Source organism: Aotus nancymaae, unplaced genomic scaffold (assembly GCF_030222135.1).
Source record: "Aotus nancymaae isolate 86718 unplaced genomic scaffold, 86718_ANA_hifiasm-v0.15.2.pri h1tg000006l, whole genome shotgun sequence".
Lineage (NCBI taxonomy): Eukaryota > Metazoa > Chordata > Mammalia > Primates > Aotidae > Aotus > Aotus nancymaae.
The window spans coordinates 6,420,633-6,440,511 of NW_026988417.1; the positions used below are offsets into that span (position 1 = coordinate 6,420,633).

The following is a 19,879-nucleotide window of genomic DNA, read 5'->3' on the forward strand; positions in this document are numbered from 1 at the left end:
AAAAGGCAGAAGCTGAAGGTGCAGCCCCCATGGGGCTTCTGGAAGACGCAGGAACTCCAGCACCTGGGTGACAAGGCCCCATGGGGACGGGCTGCATGGCCGGGCCCAGCACAGCTGGCAATGCATGTGGCTGCAGTGCAGCGAAGCACACACCTCCACAGCAGGGGCAGGGCCAGGATGGGCACACAGTAGCATAGCCATGCAGAAGCACGGGGACACGGCTGGGACACCTGGGATGCCAGCACTGCACTACACCAGTGAGGGCTGGCACTAGAAGCGGGAGTTACTGGCTGGGAGCAGTGGCTCGCACCTGTAATCCCAACACTTTGGGAGGCCAAGGCAGGCAGATCAAGAGGTCAGGAGATGGAGACCATCCTGGCTAACACAGTGAAACACCATCTCTACTAAAAATATAGAAAATTAGTCAGGCATGGTGGCAAGCGCCGGTAATCCTAGCTACTCAGGAGGTAAAGGCAGGAGAATCGCTTGAACCCAGGAGGCAGAGGTTGCAGTGAGCCAAGACTGTGCCACTGCATTTCAGCCTGGTGACAGAGCAAGACTCCATCTCAAAAAAAAAAAAAAGAAAAGGCTAACACCCTTTTCGGCCTTAGCCCACCTGCACCCAGGTGAATTAAAAAAAAAAAAAGAAACGGGAGTTACTAACTGGCATCACCCTCACCAGTGCCCTCTGTTTGGCGCAAGAAACGTTATAAGTGTACAGGGCCCTGCAGAGGCTCAGGCTACTGATGTGCTAACACTGGCCACCTGTGGGACAGCCACAACAGGTTGGAGGCCAAGAAGTGACAACAGACTGCAAATGAGCCAGGGACACAGAAGAGTAGAATCTGCAACAGACCAGTCCTGCACAGTCCCACAGGATCCCGGGCTACCAGTTATTGGTGTGAGACAGTGCCTGCCTAACGACACAGAGAACACACAGCACATTTGAGACAAGAACAAGGCGACTGGCCAGGACTCGACAAGCAAGCTCTTCCGGAGGGCAAAGAGAGCATTACCTGGTGAAGAAGCTACTAAATGGGCCCAGTATTTTCAGTTTACTCCCCTCCTCAGCCTCATGGACACAGTCCTGCTGGTGTAAGCCACTGGTTTCCTTGACAGAGCTCAAGGTGACACTGGTAAACTGTGGGTCATCATCATTCTCCAGGGTCACAATGGCACTGGAGCTGCTCGTGACCACAAGGTCCAAGATGTCCTCATTGCTGACGGACAGTGTGGTAGACAGCTCTGTCCCGAGACTGGACACACTGCAGATGGAGACGTCATCGCTGCGGGTCAGGGCTTTGGAGGTTGGACTGTAGAGCTTCACTGAGTCATAGCCTGTCCTGGGGAACGTGGAGGACTTCCGCACTCTCTGTTCCCGCTCGGCGTTGCTAGGAGCTGGTGGCGCACAGGACGGCAGTGGGCAGGCACTCTGGAAGGCCCGCTCGGGGACGATGTCCGAGTCGGACTGCTTCCTCCTCACATGGACCGCGCTGCAGGGCACAGGCTCCGGGTTGCCGATCTCCAGGGTAGGAATCCCCGAGTCCACCGACTGAAGGCTGTGCCGGTCTTCTAGAGCCCTGAATTTCAGCTTGGGCCCGTACTCAGGCGCCGAGAGGAGTCGGGGCGCCTTGAGATGGACGTGTTGCAGGTTCTGAAGAGGGATTCCTGGTCGACCATCCAGAATGCCCATCAAGGCTACACCATTTGTAGAGGTGGAGAGTTTTCCATCAGTCATCTTGGTCCAAAGAGAAACTAGAAAAAACACAAACATGGAAATTAAGGGAGAAAGCCTTGAAAAGGTCCCACGTCCCCACATACGACGTCCAGAAGCTAGAGGGTTTTTTTTTTGAGATGGAGTCTCGCTCTGTTGCCCAGGCTGGAGTGCAGTAGCATGATCTCAGCTCATAGCAACCTCCACCTCCCGGGTTCAAGCAATTCTCCTGCCTCAGCCTCCCAAGTAGCTGGGATGAGCACTACCATGCCCAGCTAATTTTTGTATTTTTAGTAGAGATGGGATTTTGCTGTGTTGGCCAACTCCTGACCTCAAGCAATCTGCCCACCTAGGCCTCCCAAAGTGCTAGGATTACAGGTGTGAACCACTACACCTGCCCCAGAAGCTAGAGTTTTAACATACACTGTCATGATATAACACAGCAGGAAGGTAACCCAGACAAAGGATGTGCCCAAGGTAAAAATGATCATCACCACCCCTACCAGTCACATCTCCATCCCCAGGACAGCACTGGGAGCCTGAGGACTGGGCTTGGGGGGCGGGGGCTGGGGTTTTCTGGCGGCGGGGAGTGGTTCAATGATAAAGAGAATATCTCTGTCAAAATATGTGAATCCATAACCCATACGTAAGTCAAGGATCTACTTGTTCTGAGACAGCAAAAAATCCTAAGATATCTTCATTAAGACGGAAAACAACAACAAAATAAATTATGTATGCCATCTGTAGCAGCCAGGCCTCTCCACAAATGTTTCAGTCACACTTACTCACATCTACGAGGCTGGGCATACCATCCCCTTTACCATGGAAGAAACCGAGGCTCAGGAAGATTAAGAAACGGGTCTAAGATCACACTGCTGTGTAACAGCAGAGCTGGGATCTACGGGACCCCAAAGGAGATGAGGCGTAGGTTAGAAAGGCTTGGTTTAGGATTACATAAACCCAGGTTAGGAGGCCCGCTCAGTGAAGATAAACATCAACAAAGGAAGAATAAAGATCAGAACCTCCGAGGTTTCAGTGAGAAGAGTCAAAGCTGTCCATACAACCTGGGCAACATAGCAAGACCCTGTCTCTATAAAAAACTAAAAAAAAATCAGCTGGATGTGGTGGCACATGCCTGTAGTCCTGGTTACTGTGGAGACTGAGGTGGGGGGATCACTTGAGCCTGGGAGGTTTAGGCTGTGGTGAGCCATGATTGCGCCACTGCACTCTGGCCTGAGTAATAGAGAAAGACCTACGAACAAACAAAATCCATTAATCACACGTACACATCTAAGGCCATGTGTAAAGTTCTCTGGCATGGCCCGGCACGGTGGCTCACATCTGTAGTCCCAACACTCTGGGAGGCCGAGGCAGGTGGATCAAGACCAGCCTGGCCAACATGGCGAAACCCCATCTCTACTAAAAATACAAACTTAGCTAGGTGTTGTGGCACGCATCTGTAATCCCAGCTACTAGGGAGGCTAAGGCAGGAGAATCCCTTGAACCCAGGAGGTGGAGGCTGCAGTAAGCCAAGATCACGCCACTACACTCCAGCCTAGGCAACAGAGACTCCACCTCAAAAATGAAACAAAATAAAATAAAACATAAAACAAATTAGCTGGGTGTGGTGGCGCATGCCTATAATCCCAGCTACTCTGAAAGCTGACACAGGAAAATCACCTGAACCCGGGAGATGAGGCTGCAATGGACCAAGATCATGCCACTGCTCTCCAGTCTGGGCAACAGAGTGAGATTCCATCTCAAAAATAAAAAAAAATTAAAAATAAAGTTATTTAACCACAGTGGCTCCTGCTTGTGATTCCAGCACTTTGGGAGGTAGAGGCAGGAAGATCACTCAGGCCTAGGTATTCAGGAGCAAGCCTGGGCAACAGTGGAAGACCTTGTCTTTAAAATAAATTGAAAAATTAGCTGGGCATGGTGGCACATGTCTGTGGTCCTAGCTATTTGAAAGGCTGAGGTGGGAAGACCACTTGAACCCGCCCAGGAGGTCAAGAATGCAGTGAGCCCCACTAACACCACTGCACTCCAGCCTGAATGACAGAATAAGACTCTGTCTTAAAAAGATAATAATAAATAATAAAGTTCTCCAGCCTAAGACAAATCAGGAAGGGCGGGTATGAGGCACGCTAGCCTGGAGAATGCAGCCCCCAGCACACTGAGAACTCTGGCATAACTGCTCCTTTTTATTTTTATTTAAAATGGCCAGGTGCGGTGGCTCACACCTGCAATCCCAGCACTTTGTGAGGCCAAGGCAGGTGGATCACTAGAGGTCTGGAGTTTGAAACTAGTCTGGCCAACAGTGGTTGGTAAAACCCTGTCTTTACTAAAAATACAAAAAATTAGCCAGGCACGGTGCAGACACCTGTAATCCCAGCTACTCAGGAGGCTGAGGAAGGAGAATCACTTGAACCTGGGAGGCAGAGGGTGCAGTGAGCCAAGATCACACCACTGCACTCCAGCTTGGGCAACAAGAGCAAAACTCCCATCTAAAAAAAAAAAAGAAGGAAAAAAAGAAATCGGGCAGTGCATTTAAATCCGGTCCATACGAGAGAACAACATAAAGAAAAGGGCTTTGGACTCGGATGTTCCTGGATCTAATCCCAGCTCCACTCTATTGCCTTGGCAGAATTAAATTAAGTACCACAAGAAAAGCATTTAATAGGCACCTGGCCCCCAACAGGCACTTTGTTGGTAGCTGCTATCATCAAACAGAGAGGAACTGAAGGTTTCAAGCACAGAGAAAGAATGATAACCACTCCTTCCTCGGTGACATCTTAGCTTTTGTAAGGAGGCTGCATGTTCCTACTTCAGGAAGCCTGGCCTGCAACTCAGTGTCAATACAGCAAAAGCAAATTCATTAAAAGCAGAAAAAGGGGAGTCACGTACAGTGGCTCATGCCTGTAGTCCCAGTTGCTTAGGAAGCTGAGGCAGGAGGACCACTTGAGTCCAGGAGTTCAAGGCTGCAATGAGCTATGATCACCACTGCACTCCAGCCTGGGCAACAGAGCACAATCCTGTCTCCAGAAAAAAAAAGAAAAGGAGAGAAAGGGAGGGGAGTAATCTCCCTCCTTCCCAGAAACCAAAGGGGCCAGTAAGAGTACAGCCCGGAAGCAAAACTAGAAATGTGAAGGAATGAAATGAAATGCAGAATTCAGAAATAGGCTCAACTATATACAAATATTTGATTCAGCCCAGGCAACACAGTGAGACCCCCATCTCCACCAAAAGTAAAAATTAGCCAGGCATGGTAGTGCACACCTGTAGTCCCAGCTACTGAGAAGGCTGAGGAGGGAAGATCTCTTGAGCCCAGGAGTTCAAGACTGTAGTGAGCTATGACAGCACCACTGGACTCCAGCCTGGGCAACATAGGGAGACCCTGTTTCAAAACAAACAGGCCAGGCACGGTGGCCCACACCTGTAATCCCAGCACTTTGGGAGGCCAGGAGTTCGAAACCAGCCTAACCAAGATGGTGAAACCCCCCTCTCTACTAAAAATACAAAAATTAGCTGGGCGTGATGGCATGCACCTGTAATCCCAGCTACTCAGGAAGCTGAGGCAGGAGAATCAATTGAACCCGAGAGGCAGAGGTTGCAGTGAGCCGAGATTGTGCCACTGCACTCCAGTCTGGTGACAGAGTGAGACTCCAACTCAAATAAATATAAAAAACAAAAACTTGAAATATGACCAGTGAGTAAGGAAGATTTAATCACAGTGTTATACTAATTGATCATCAATTTTTCTTAGACATTAGAACCACACTGTACTACACTAAAGCAAAAATGCAGACAAAAGTAGGATTTAATACAAAAGTGAAATTATAGGCCAGCGTGGCGGCTCACACCTGTAATCCCAGAACTTAGGAGGCCGAGGCAGACGGATCACCTGAGGTCAGGAGTTCAAGACCAGCCTGACCAACATGGCAAAACCCCATCTCTACTAAAAATACAAAATTAGCCAGGTGTGGTGGTGCACACCTGCCTTCCCAGCTACTTGGTAGGCTGAGGCAGGAGAACACCTTAAACCCAGGAGATGGAGGTTGCAGTGAGCTGAGATCATGCCACTGCACTCCAGGCAACAAGACCAAAACTCCATCTCAAAAAATAAAAAGGTGAAATTATACAGGTGCTGCAAAAAAATAAAATATTTCTCTAATCTATAAAGCAAAAACTCAGGTCATCGTCTGGAAGAATCCGGACATCGCCTCCACACACGTGAACGCATTTTCAATGTTTCACAGCCCTCACCGCTCTTCCCCAGAGCCATGAGCCCTCCAAGGCAGGGCCACTGCAGACCCTCTGTGTCCCCTGCTTGGGAAGAATCCCTCAAGTTGCTATGTTAGGAAACAACAGAATTCACAAAAGTAAGATACAATCCAGGTAGATTCAAATATATACAAATCTGGAAGTTAATTAAAAGGAAAATAGAGTAAGAAACATTTGTAGCACACAGTTAAGAGCCAATCTTTGACAATGTCAAGGTAATTAGAATTATCAAAACACCATCAACACTCTAACAGATCAAACTAGCAAAAACCCCCACATGCAAGAGGAAATCCTCACGCTAAACAGCTGAGCACCTCTCACAGGACCAGCTGAAATTCTGGCTCTGCCACTTGCCAGGTAAGGCAACCTCAAATGAGGTGCTTAACCCTTTTGAGCCTTAACTTCCCTCTTCCCCAGCAGTAACATGGGGCAATACCCCAGCTCACAGGCCAGTCTGAGGATAAAAGAAATGAGAAGGTCTGGTGAAGTTACTGACAAACCCAGCCCCTTAGTGACACAATAGGTGCCCAATGAAGGTGTGCCTCCCTCTACTTCTTAGTACAGCAAAAAAAAAAAAAAAAAGTCAGCTGCCACAAAAGAGATGTGGTTAGAACGCAAATTCTGCTAACAGAGTAGACAGGAACACAAAAAAGTCTATCCTTCCTAGGAAACTCAGTGCCTAGGCAAGCAGAAGGCATCACTCATGCCTCCTGGAACTGGAAACCATTTTGGTGAAACTCTAGGATTTCATTTATGGCAATCCAAGGACCCCTTCCCTGAAATGCCACCAAGAATGCACAGGGAAGAAGGAAGTGAGGTCTGGCAGAGCCCAAACCCAACTGGCTTTAGGTAGAGAAAGAAAACCTTTCTCTACTACTCTTCTCTGCCATGGGGGACTGGGGACAGCAGCCCAGGTCTCTTTAATAGAGAAGCTGAGCAACCTCTGAGGCCTTTGCTAGTCCCAAGTCCAGTTAAGTTCCTTAAACCTCAGGAACAGGGTGTCAGTCTTCAGGGAAATAAACCTAAAAGGGAAAATAGCACTTCCGCTTGCAACATACTCTAAAAACAAACTCTGCAAGGGCCAAGGCCACCTGTCCTCAAGCGCTTCCGCCTGGTGCCACCAGTGTCACTAGAGCAGATGCCACACTCCAAGGCCACCTGCCTCCTGTTGCTACCTTTCGTGGGGGAAGCTGTACAAACAAGGTGTGTGCTTCTGAGACAAGGCTCATGGGTGGACTCTGGACGCCAGCCAGGAGACCAACTGTAGATGGCCTGCCTCCAAGTCCACGTTCATAAAAGACAAACTAAGCCTGAATTCCCCGAGCCAGCACACAGGACCCTCCTGATCCGTCTGTGCCTGCCTCTCCAGCCTTGTGCAGTCACCCCCTGACCAGCCCAAACACTCAGACCTACTGTACCACCACCTGAGGTGCCCTCCCCAGGTAGGCCATCAGGGGCCTCAGAACCCAGGTAGGGGGTGGCACAAAGAGACACTCAACTGGTGCTTTCAAAGGCCACCTCCTCTGAAAAGCCTTCCCTTCCTCTCCCAGAAAACTGCAGGGCCTCCTTCCTCCTAGGCTCCTTTCGGCCACACCCCACCAGAAACAACTATTTTACAACTGTCTTCACGTCTCTCTCCCCACTGGATTCTGTTTCAGGCATGCACAGCTCTAATTGTTTCTGGGAATTATTCTCTGGTCAAATGCCTGGCATGGATTAAGGCTTCAAAAATCTACTTGCTGAATTAATTACTACTAACAACTAAGTTCTGAAGTGGGCAGGTTTCAGAGATGGTCCCATCCAAGATACATCTGCTGAAAGCTGGATTGCGTTCCAAGAACTCGGTGAGCACTGGAGGCAGGAATTCGAGGAAGAACTCCCCTACCATGGAGTTCCCCGGAGCGTGCACACAGCAGCTGAGCAGTGCCTGCCTACACACTGGTTAGATGCGGGCCAGATAGTGAGGAACGCTGTCAGCACGTGATGGTCCGCAAAGTGAAAATTCCTCCTTTGACATTTGTTTTCCAAAGTCCAAATCACTAACGTCCCAGAGACAGCATCTCCCTGCGGCAGTGACCACTGCAGCAGGTGTCCAAGGCACAGGAGGAATGGCCCCAGCACCCAGCCATGGAGGCACGAACTCAAGTCAAATGGTGATGAGTCATCACTTTCCGGCCAAGAGGAAGACTAAATTTTCATTCCACGAAACGACGCCATCTGAATTGTATTTACCTCTCCCAAGACTCAGTTATGCAGGAAGCAAAGAGGACAGCTGCCCCCGAGGGATTCAATCAACCGTCACTCCACCAGAGCCACAATCTTCAACACAAGTCAGAAAGTAGAGGGTAGCTCTGCTGGTGACTCTGCATGTGGCTTTGGAAAACAATGCCGTCTTGAAGCAACTGCTTGATTTTCTCCTCCTCAAAAAGCAGTGGGAAAGGTCTTGACAAAAGTCTTCCTAAATAAAAGAAACTGTTTACAAAGGCCAAACCAAACGATGTAGGTATGTTCCCACAGGGGAATAAATCCACTCACAGTGGCTTCAGGGAGCAGGCATGCTGCCGTCTGTACAGACATCGGCCAGCAGCCTCTTCTGGGGCTGCAGCACGAAGCGTTCCCTGTCCCAGCTCCTCTCTGACACTCCACAGGACAGCTGTCTCTTCAAACCCCAACGGCAAGGGGGGCGCCACTGCCCTATCTGATCTTCAAAGGACAGTGCACTCACCTTCACCACCAAGCCTGCCATCAATCCAGCTCTGGCCACTGACTTCTGGATTCTTGCCCTTTTTTGAGACGGAGCTTCACTCTCGTTGCCCAGGCTGGAGTGCAGTGGCAAAATCTCAGCTCACTGCAACCTCCACCTCCCAGGTTCAAGCAATTCTCCTGCCTCAGCCTCCCAAGTAGCTGGTATTACAGGCGCCCAACACCACATCCAGCTAATTTTTTGCATTTTTTTTTTTTTAAAGTAGAGATGGGGTTTTACCATATTGGCCAGACGGGTTTTGAACTCCTGAGCTCAGGTGATCTGCCTACCTTGGCCTCCCAAAGTGCTGGGATTACAGGCATGAGACACTGCACTCAGCCTGGATTCTTATCCTTAAGGGTCAGGCCCACACAGCTCATTCCTACTCCGCCATGGCCTGAGGGTATACGGGTCCCAGAGCCAAGGTTTCCAGAGGGAAGGACCAGCCTGCAACACCTAACAGCACCCCCAGGGCAGCACCACAGGACGGCAATGTAACGAGAACCAGGCACTGTCCTGAACTCTAAATACAACGCTCTGCTTCACAGCCCCTCAGCAGCCCTGGGAGCCAGGTCATAATCCCCATTACCCAGAGGAGGAAGCCAAGGTATGTGGCCTGCCCAAGGTCTCCACTGTCATGTGGCAGAGTTGGGCTTGAACTCAAGTCTGTGGCCCCAAGGCCCCTCGGTAAGCTTTGCTGCTCAAGAAGGCCTGTCGCAGACATAAGCACCTCTGCTCACCTTGCCCCGTAAACAGCAGACTGCATCCTGCCATTTCCAGATGGGAATAACAAACCTGGGCTGAGCAGGTGCAGTGACCCCCCAACGTGGTCACAGGGGGTCCCCACCTGAGTCGTCTGTCCACGGCACCCGCAGCATTCTCCACAAGACCTCTCAGGGTCCCCCATGCTTCCTGGTGAGGATTCTCGGGGGACTAAGAACCTCCTCACGGGAGCAGCTGCTCCATCAGGCCTTCATCTCAGCCCCAGACAGCGGGCAGGACTGTTCAGGAGAAATAGCCCAGTTGAGCCTCTAACGCCAAGGAGAACCCACTAAGTGACGTGGCACCTCCCTGAGAACTGGCCTGCCTGGTAGAGGGCGACACAAGCACCAACCCCTGTGCGCTTCTTTCTCTCTGTTTTATTTCTGAGACGTAGTCTCACTGTCGCCCAGTGCAGTGGTATGATCTCGACTCACTACAGCCTCTGTCTCCCGGGTTCAAAGGGATTCTCCTGCCTCAGCTTCCAGAGTAGCTGGGATTACAGCCACCCGCCACCACACCCAGCTAATTTTTATATTTTCAGTAGAGACAGGGTATCACCATGTAGGCCAGGCTGGTCTCAAACTCCTGACCTCAAGTGATCCACCCGCCTCAGCCTCCCAAAGTGCTGTTATTACAGGTGTGAGCCACTGAGCCTGGCCTCTTTCTCTTCTTTAATTCAAGTCCTGGCTCAGGCAGAAAGGACCAGATGCTGCCGGCTCATGAACATGAGCAGCTGCCTCCACTCCCCAAGCACAGACACACTTCAGGCATTGGGTCCATGTCTATATCCACCAGCACTGTCACCTCCACAACCACCCAAAGAGCTTAAAGGCTGAGGTCTAATAGGTGATGCATAATAAAGGAGCTGGGCAGGGCTGGCCTGAACCCGACTCCAGGGCGCTGACTCTTTCCACTGCTACACACAGGGCAGGACACAATGAACTGATTTGCATTATGTAAAATGGAAAAGTCCACTATAAAAGTAGTTTGGCTTTTTTTTTTTTTTTTTTTTTGAGATGGAGTTTCACTCTTGTTGCCCAGGCTGGAGTGCGATGGCACGATCTCGGCTCACCGCAACCTCTGCCTCACAGGTTCAAGCAATTCTCCTGTCTCAGTTTCCTGAGTAGCTGGGATCACAGGCATCCACCACCATGCCCAGCTAAATTTTTGTATTTTTTACTAGAGACAGGGTTTCTCCATGTTGGTCAGGCTGGTCTCAAACTGCTGACCTCAGGTGATCCACCTGCCTCAGCCTCCCAAAGTGCTGGGATTATAGATGTGAAACACCGCGCCTGGCCTAGTTTGGCTTTTAAATGGGTGATTCTTTAGGATAAAAACAGTCCAGAAAAGAATTTCCTAGAATCTCACATATTCCTCCAGAGGGTGAATGGTGGCAACTTTCAGGAACCTGTCACTTAACACAACGCTGTTTAAATAAGTTTCAGCCCATGAATGTTTCAGCAAACTAGGCAGAAACCGACTATTGTTCAGGGTCCTCAAAGGCTCCTTTACAACTCTGAGTGGACACTTAACTTACACTGACCACTGGTTATGGAAAGCACAGGTGAAACTTTTTTTTTTTTGAGATGGCGTCTCTGTCACCCAGGCTGGAATGCAGTGATGTGATCTGGGTTAACTGCAACCTCCGCCTCCCAGGCTCAAGTGAGGCTCCCATCTCAGCATCCAGAGTAGCTGGGACCACAGGTACACGCCACCACACCTGCCCAGCTAATTTGTTGTTGTTTTGGTAGAGACAGGGTTTTGCCATGCTGCCCAGATCCACCCCCCTCAATCTCCCAAACTGCTGGGATTAGAGCCACCACGCCCAGCCAGGACAATTTAAAGAATTTCAATGCAAAATGTTTCAGCTTCACTTAATGATTTGGTAAACTACTAATTAACTAATTTTCCTAAGTACCTGTGAAGTGACTGGAAGGCAAAAGAAACATTAGGAAGATACACTACTTAAAGCCTGTATAATTTATAATCTTAATTATTAATAAGAGAAACAATTTACTGAGCATTTAGCAAGCACCAAACATGCAGGGTGCCATCACATGCTCTAATAATCACAAGCCTGCCAAGGGCGCTGAAGAAACTGAAATTCAGAGGCTAAGTTACTCACCCAGGGTCACATGGCAACAGAAACTGAGTTCAAACCAGATCTGACATCAAAGCTCACACATGGCCTGTTGGAGTACTTACAAACACAGCCCCTACACTTTAACTGCCTTCCTCTCAGCGCCCTTAATATTGCCCAGGTGTATTCACCCAATAACCCTGATCATCGACAAGCTGAACACTTAACCATTCTTACATGTCTGTGTATGTTTGTTAGGCTTCAAATGAAGTTTTAAAATCAAATAGGCTGGGAGTGGTGGCTCACGCCTGTAATCCCAGCACTTCGGAAGTCCGAGGCAGGTGGATCACCTGAGGTCGGGGGTTCAAACACAGCCTGGCCAATATGGCGAAACCCCGTCTCTACTGAAAATACAAAATTAGCCAGGCATGGTAGAGCATGCCTGTAATCCCAGCTACTCGGGAGGCTGAGGCAGGAGAATCGCTTGAACCCGGGAGGCGAAGGCTGCAGTGAGCTGAGATCTTGCGCCATTGCACTCCAGCCTGGGCGACAAGAGCGAAACTCTGTCTCAAAAACTAAACAAAATAATAAAATAAACAGGAGGGAAAAAATAATGCAGGGTTCCAGTAGTGGACTGCCTGGGTTCGAATCCCAGCTCCTCTGTTGACCAGCTGTGTGAGCTTGGACTCGCTTCTTAACTTCCCTGTGCCTTGGTTTCCTTGCAGCAAAATGAAGACAATAAGAGACCCTATCTCGTTAGGCAGCTGACAAGATTAGAGGAAGAAATCCACATAAAGCCCTGAAAATCGTGCCTGGCACAGGTAAGCCTTAGGAAATGCTGGCTGTTATTCCTTCCTGGCCACTGATGGGGCCAGCCAACTCAGCCCCATTTTAGCAACCATTTGCATAAGCAAGGCCAGACACAGCCAGTCTGTATCTACAAGGCCACAATGTACAGCTTCTTCCTGCCACCAGTCTCTCTTCCCACACCTGCCGTGTGATACTGACGAAGCTCTGGGCCTCAACTTCCCCATCTATAAAATCAAGTGACTAGCCAAGCTCATGAGTCCCTGAGAACCTTCCAGATGGACAATCAAGAATACTAAACCACCCAGGTCCAAGAAACGCTCCTTATACCCAGTCCTAAAACAAATGTTAAGCTGGTTACGGTGATGTGTGCCTATAATTGCAGCTACTCCGCAGGATCGTTTGAGCCCAGGAGTTCAGATGCAGTCTGGACAACATAGCATAACCCCATCTCTAAAAAAAAAAAAAAATTTTAAAGTTAACAAACACTTTCCTAAAATCCTCTTGTATTCTCTATGTATTAATGTTTACACTGACAACAACTCTTTTCCAAGGTCTCAAAGACTCCCCAAAGCACCCCCAACCCCCCTGTGCTCAGGCTTGGGGACATCCATAGGAGAGAGATTCAAACAAGCTGCTCTGACTAGCTGTGTCCTCGCTTTCAGAGAGGACTTCTACAAAGCACCAGCTAAGAAATCAACCAGAGTAGAGGAGGGAAAGTGAGGGCATGAAAGACAGGAATTCACCCACTAAATGGGGAGTGGGGCAGGACTCAGCGCCCCCAATGCGGAGGAACTGCAGGGGTTAAAGGAACATGGGGGAACAGCAGCAGCCAGGCGAGGCAGCGCCCAAGCTGAATGTGAGAGGGTAGGCTGTGGGCAGATGGTGAAAACGCAGTTGTACAAACAGGAATCAAGCCCAGCTCGGTGCAAAGTGCTGGGACAGCGGAGGCCACGGAGGTGAGCAGAGCCTGGCCCAGCGGAGCCGGCCTCAATGTGAATCCCATCGCTGCCTCTCCCCATCTGGGTGGCTCCAAGCCAGTTACTTTGTCTCCCTAGTCTCAGCTGACACCCTTTATGTTTCCTAAAAGGTGTTTTTGCCCAATGACCCCGAACACCAAGTTCGTGCCAGGCTCTTCTTAGGACTGGGATCTCATTAGCACTGCGGAGCCCACAATCTCAAGGGGCCAAACACACAGCAAAGACGCAGTAGGAGAGTTGGTCAAACCCGAGAGGGAAGCCAAACCCGAACCTGAGATGTGGATTGATACCGGCCAGATCAACTGGGCAACAGAAAGTGTTCCAAGACTAGCCGAGACCAGGCAACTCACCTCTATAAAAGCCAGGCAAGACAGCAACTAGGTGCTAACATCCTGCAATACTGGGGACAAGAGAGTGAGGATTTGGTCCCCAAGACACCATCACGGCCACCCTCCTCAGCTAGCCTCAGTGTATGAAATAATTAAGCTGATGCCCACGGGTCAAATGCAGCGATGCCTATAAAACCTTCCCAAGCAAAGCTTCCAATTCCAAGCTGGAGAAAACGGCGACCTGTGCAACTTTAAGACAGAAACGGCTTCACGTGGCCTGGTCAGGCGCAGTTACTAAAATGCCTACTGCCCAGGCCTCGCGGTGGCTGGGTCCGCAGGGCCATTCCCCTATTCTCTTGACCAGCCGCCCCGATCAGGGCCGCGCCCCACAGCCTGGAGAGACTCCTGGCGGGAGAGGGTCCGGGGTCCCAGGACTCACTCCTCAAGGCAGCTGTCCCCGCCCAGCGAGGGTCCCCAGGCCAGAGTCTCCGGGGCCCGGGAATGGGGGGCTCCGAGGCAGAGGTAGGGGTATTCCCTGACCCAGGGACAGGGGGTTCGGGTGAGGTGGAGGTCCAAGGAGGTCAGGACTTGGAATGAAAGGGGGTTCCGGAGGCCAGGGGCTCCAGAGATAGAGCGGTCCGAGATGAAACGGGGATCCGGGACTCCAAGGAAGAGAGTCCGCTGCCCGGGGACTGAGGGTCCGAGGTGGAAGAGGGTTCCGGGGTCGGGGTCTAGCCCACTCAGCCGCCTCCTCTAGGGTCCGAAGCCCGGCGTCGGAGGAGGAAAACTTTTTGTCAAGTTCCGGAAAGGAGCCGGGCACAGCGCGCGCCTCCGCGAGGGCCGCCGAGTCTCGAGTGCTGCCCCCCGCCCCAGCGGCCCCGCGAAGGCACCCCCACCCGGGCGCCACGCAAGCGCTGCCCTCGTGTGCAGGAGCCGCGGCCGCGCAGCGAGCGGCGCCCAGCAGGACCAGCGCCCGGCGACCCTCCTCGTCCCGGCCGCTCCCCGCCCCGGCCGTCGCTGCAGCAGGTGGCGGCCCCGAGCGCCCTCCCCTCCCTCGCGGCCCGCGGCCCGGCCCCCGCGGGAGGCCCTCAGTACCAGAGTTAGCGCGGCTCCGACGCCATCCCCGGGACCCGTGGGCCAGCAGCCCAGGCCGCGCGGGACCCGCAACTCGGACGGCGAAAACGCCGGGCGCGCGGCAGGCAGCGGGTCCAGCCCGCAGGTGCGCGCGAGCCGCCCGCGGCGAACAGCGGCGCGCGCCCTCCCTTAGCCCCGCCCCTCCCCGCCCCTGAACACGCCCCCCACGCACTCGCGCCCCGCCCCCTGCCGGCCCGCGCCTGCTCTTCCGCCCGTCCCGCCGCGTCTGGAGCTCGGCGCTTGCCCGGCTGTCCCTCTTCCGGAGATCACCCGCCGTGGGCCTCCGAAGCGGCGTCGCCGGCCCTTTTCTCTCCCAAAGACCAACCGGAGTAGCGAGGGACTGCCTTGAGCGAGCTTTTGTGTCCGCAGAGCCCCCACGGACATCCGACAGGGGCCCCCTTACCTGGTCGGCTCCACCCGCGGCCATCTTGGAAGTGGGAAGCGGCCGGGAGGGGGAAGGGGCTCGAGCGGGCAGGGCCCAGGCGTAGAGAGCCGAGCGGCGGAGCGCATCGATGGGCGCCCCTGCCCCGGCCGGTGTGCGGGAGACGGCCCGAGCCCCGCCGTGGAAGGGAAGGTCTGCGTGAGACCGGAGCTCGGGCCCGCCGCTCCGTGGCGTCCTCCGAGCCAGCCTTGGTCTCTTAATTTGTAAAGGGCTTTTCCGAACGTTCTCTCTTATCACGCTTTGACGGGGTGGGTGCCTGGCGCTGTAGTTCCCAAACTGGTGTGCACTTTAGCATCGCCTACAGAGCTTTTAATATTCCGAAGCTCAGGCCGCGCCCCAAGGCCAGTTAAGTCACAGCCTCGGAAGATGAGATGGAAGCATCGTGAGTTTGGGAAGCTGTGTGATGTGCACGCAGGTTTGGAAGCCACTGTCCTGGCGTTATGTGCATATTTGGGTTCAGCATTGCACAAACTCCAGAAGTGGGATCTATGAACAGAGCCGTTGTACAAAGCGGGAAACGGACTCAGAGATGAAGCCCTCCGCCCAAGGACCTGCGTGGGTCAGTAGCTTGGAGGGGCAGAAGCCGGGTTCCCTGCCCCAGATCCACGACCTGGTGGAGAGTGTGTGAGAAGCCCCTGTGGACAGGCAGTTGGTCTTCATTCCCTTTCTAGACTGTGGCTTCCATGAGGCAAGCCTGGCTGATCTCGTTTACTGCTCTTTTCCCTGGGCCTGGCAAATAGTAGGTATTTGACTGTTTATTGGGTTGTCCTTAGATTCTGGGGACTTGAGGGCAAGAGGAGAAATCCTAGCGGCTGGGAGCCGGAAGGCCTGGGTTTCCACTCGGCTTTTGCTCCTGCCAGCCAGGAGCCCTGAGGGTTATCACTGGCAGATAAATTGCCAGAGAGGAAACCCTGGAGAGACTGATGACAGCCCAATCTAAGGGAAGACTCAGCTACTCAGAAAGGTCAGAGGCAGGAGGAGGAGTTTCCCCATTACAGGAAGCATCTGGAAGCATGAAATGGAAGATTTGTCTCCGCTGCGGTCGTTAGGGATGGGCTAGGGAACCCCGGACTTGTGTCTCCTCTTCAGCTCGTGGCTGTAAAGACCCTCAGCACCTATAAGATATGACGCAGAAGCCAGAGAGATTTTTAAAGGCTATGTCTTGAAAGCAAACATTAAACTCCCTTGCAGTGCTGCATAATAGAAATTTTATAAATGCTTACATTTCTGGGGGTTTTAAGTAAAAATAATACGAGGCCTCCTTCATACCTCTTAAAACAAGGCCTCCCTAGCTTGTTCTAAGTAAACCCTAATGGAAAATTACAGGCTGCTTCAGTCGTGACTTAATTAGCAGTTTAATGCGTTGGATTAATAGATCTGCTTGCGGCTCCCAAATCCCTTCCAGCCCTAATTCTCAGTCTTAGGGTCTAAAACCCTGCAATGACAAGGAACCATTGTTCTGTATCCAGAACCAAAGTCTGTGGTCCTGCAGATTTGCACCTGGCGCCCTCTGCCTGCCTTTTCCTCACTCACCACCCTGCTGCACCCACCCCATCCCTCCGGGAGCCTGTCATCACCTGAACCCACAGCGTGATTTGACTCACACCTTACCTGTTGCCCTCAGCGGCCAGAAGTGTTATAGATAAATCTTCATTGCACTTGAATCTGACAAAATTAAGAACACAGTGAACAGGAGGATTTAGCCGTGTGGCTGTGTAAGGTCACATCACCTCCCCCCCCCGCCCCCGCACCTTGCTCACCTCCATCTCTGATGTGCAGATAATTTCGGGATGAGGGTGGTCAGCCCTGGATCTCAGCTCCGCTGGCTACTAACTGGTCCTTAGGCGTCAAGCCCCATCATAACTGGCTAGATAAAGCCATTTCATTCCCCATGCAGAAACCCTACCTGAGGTTTCCAGAAGGATTATCTCTCCCTACTAAAGCCATTGCTTAGTGTGGACAAGAGCCAGGCCTTTTAGCTCCCTTTCATCAGTTCCAGGCACAGGACCTATACATGGGAGTCCCAGGGCTGGCTAACTCCTCAGGTCTCCAGGAAGCCTTCCCTGCTCCTCCCCAACCTCCCCATCTGTACAAGAAATGTGGCGCCTCCACCTCCCAAGTTGCGTTGTTGTGAGGATTAAGCAAGTCTAAGTAAAATGAAAGTTTCTGCTAGCATGTTTGGAGAGCTCTTGGCACACACCTCCTCTCCTCAGACACCCATCGAGGGACCTTTTCCAGCCTGGCCTCAGAGCCTCCTGAAGCTTGCTAGGCAGGAGGGGCCAGTTCAGCTTGGAGCAGGGCAAGGGAATGCCTTTTCCAGCGTGTTCAGTGTCTATGGAAGCCAGTCCTGAGCATCTGCTCGGTGCCCGCTCCTGCTTGGTGGTAGGGACACTAGGGTGACCCACAGCCCACAACTCCTGCTCTTTCAGGGCTTCCAGGACAGACAGACATGGTATCATGAAAATGCAGCCTTGGTGATGGCTCATGCTGTAATCCCAGCACTTTGGGAGGCCAGGGTGGGCAGATGTCTTGAATCCAGGAGTTCAAGACCAGCCTGGGTGACATGGTTGCAAAACCCCCTCTCTACAAAAAAAGATACAAAAATTAGCCAGGCGTGGTGGCACACACCTGTAGTCTCAGCTACTTGGGAGGCTGAGGCAGGAGGATCACTTGAGCTTGGAAGGCAGAGGTTGCAGGGAGCCGAGATCACACCACCGCACTCCAGCTTGGGTGACCGAGTGAGACCCTGTCTCAAAAAAAAAAAAAAAAAGAAAAATGCAGCTTGTCCCCTTGCAAAGAAAATGGTTATCTGACCAGATGCATGTCCCAGGAGAGTCATCACGAGGTGTCAGAGCTGGCAGGATTCTTAGCATCAAGTCCCCTCTGACTATTCAGAGAGAGAACTGAGGCCCACAGAGAGGTGTGAGGAATGACCCAAGCTGGGGTGGGGTGGGAGGTGTGCATACAGTGAGGCTAGAGGCCTCCTGCCCTGCCACGCTCCCCCATCTCAAGAGATGGGGATCTCTCTAGTTTCCCCAACACACATTTTGCCCCAGCTCTTCCCCGGCCCCTAGATGTGAGCTCCAATGGGTGCGTGAATTACCTGGAGCCATCCCAGGTGCCCTGGGCTGTGCTGGCTGATTCACCTCTGTCACCACAGTTGATCCGCACAAGCTGCCAAGCTGGCACGTGGACTCTCATTTTCCAGGCAAGGAAACAGGCGCTGGGCAGTGAGGCCACCCAGCCCAGGGCTCCTAGCTCTGCCCCCCACCCTCCTGTCCAGAAGCTGCTGCCCAGTCTCCATCCACCCTCCCAATCCCCTTGCCCCAGCTCCCATTTGGAGCCACCAGAGGCCACAGCAGGAATAAAAGTAATAGCAGCTGTGACAGACAAGGAGCTCAACTAGGCAATGGGCCCATCCCTATCGGGCAGAGGCAGATTGAGAAGCATTAATTGATTTCAGGAGAGCTTCCCTCTGGCCCAGGGGCTCTCAGTAGTCCATGAAGAAGCAGATCCCTTCTGCCTCCGTAACTTGGAGTGTTATCTCCTTCACCATGGAGACGGGACTTCTCATTTTTAGGACACAATGCCTGGAATTGAGGTCTCTCTTCTTGGTTCTGGAAATTGAGCAGTATGAGGGGAAAAACGAAGGCAGGAATAGCCCAGATGGCTGGGGGTTAGCAGCCTCAGGCACACACAGGGCAGCTGGAGGCATCGAAATGGAAAAGCCTCAAACAGCCAGAGGAGCTGCTGCGAACCTCCGCACCTGGCGGCAAGCGGCAGCTCCCAGGCCCGCACGCGAGAGCCCAGCAGCTGTATCTCACAGTTAACAAAGGCAGTTACCCGTGTCCAAGCTTGCACTACATTCAGAGCAGCAAATTCAGAGAAGTGAAACTCAGACGCAGCACATTCACGAAAGGGCAAAGGCACGGGTGCAGCAAAAGAAGGCACCAATGAAAACATTCTAACACAGAGAATCCCTTTGGTCTCATAACACCACCGAAGGGAGCCATCCTCATATAAAATTATCCCTAAATTGAGGCAGATTGTCATCAAAAGATGCTCACCACAGTTTTCCCATTCATAAACTGGGAGCAGCCTCATATGACAACAGTAACCTGGACATAATGTAGATACCCAGCAATGAGGGAAGGGAATGAAAGGAGTAACACAAAAGGAGCCATCAGAAAAATCTTTAAAGAATTGACAGCACAGAGGAAACGCGGAAGCTAAGAGTCCCACCCGAATGTGATTAAAGTATGTGAAGGCACTCCATCTCCAGCAACTAAAGAAGACAGGAAGAATCACCAACATGGGCAGACCAGCTCAGCCGAGTATCTGCTGCCTGTGAGGTTTTGTTGTTGTTTTTGAGACAGAGTCTGGCTCTGTCAACCAGGCTGGAGCGCAATGGTGCGATCTCAGCCAACTGCAACCTCCACCTTCCGTGTTCAAGCGATTCTCCTGCGTCAGCCTCCCAAGTAGGTGGGATTACAGGCGCGTACCACCATGCCCGGCTAATTGTTTTATCTTTAGTAGAGACGGGTTTTTGCCATGTTGGCCAGGCTGGTCTTGAACTCCTGACCTCAGGTGATCCACCTGCTTTG

At 52.0% G+C, this 19,879-nt stretch overlaps 1 protein-coding gene across 4 annotated transcripts in view; it reads right to left on the reverse strand.

Annotated features, from left to right (window-relative positions):
• The window catches only part of TBC1D14 (TBC1 domain family member 14), a 117,666-nt gene extending 102,390 nt beyond the window's left edge, over positions 1 to 15,276 (reverse strand). For 2 of the 4 annotated variants that reach the window (XM_021669356.2, XM_021669351.2), the window contains exons 1-2: positions 14,795 to 14,859; positions 1,017 to 1,755 (exon numbers count right to left, since the gene is read on the reverse strand). In XM_021669356.2, the coding sequence (XP_021525031.2) occupies positions 1,017 to 1,738 (722 nt within the window). In that variant the 5' untranslated portion in view covers positions 1,739 to 1,755; positions 14,795 to 14,859. Of the gene's footprint in view, positions 1 to 1,016; positions 1,756 to 14,794; positions 14,921 to 15,236 lie in introns of those variants that run through there. The other 2 variants (XM_021669347.2, XM_021669344.2) reach the window with 2 other exon arrangements.
• Positions 15,277 to 19,879: the final 4,603 nt, after the last annotated feature.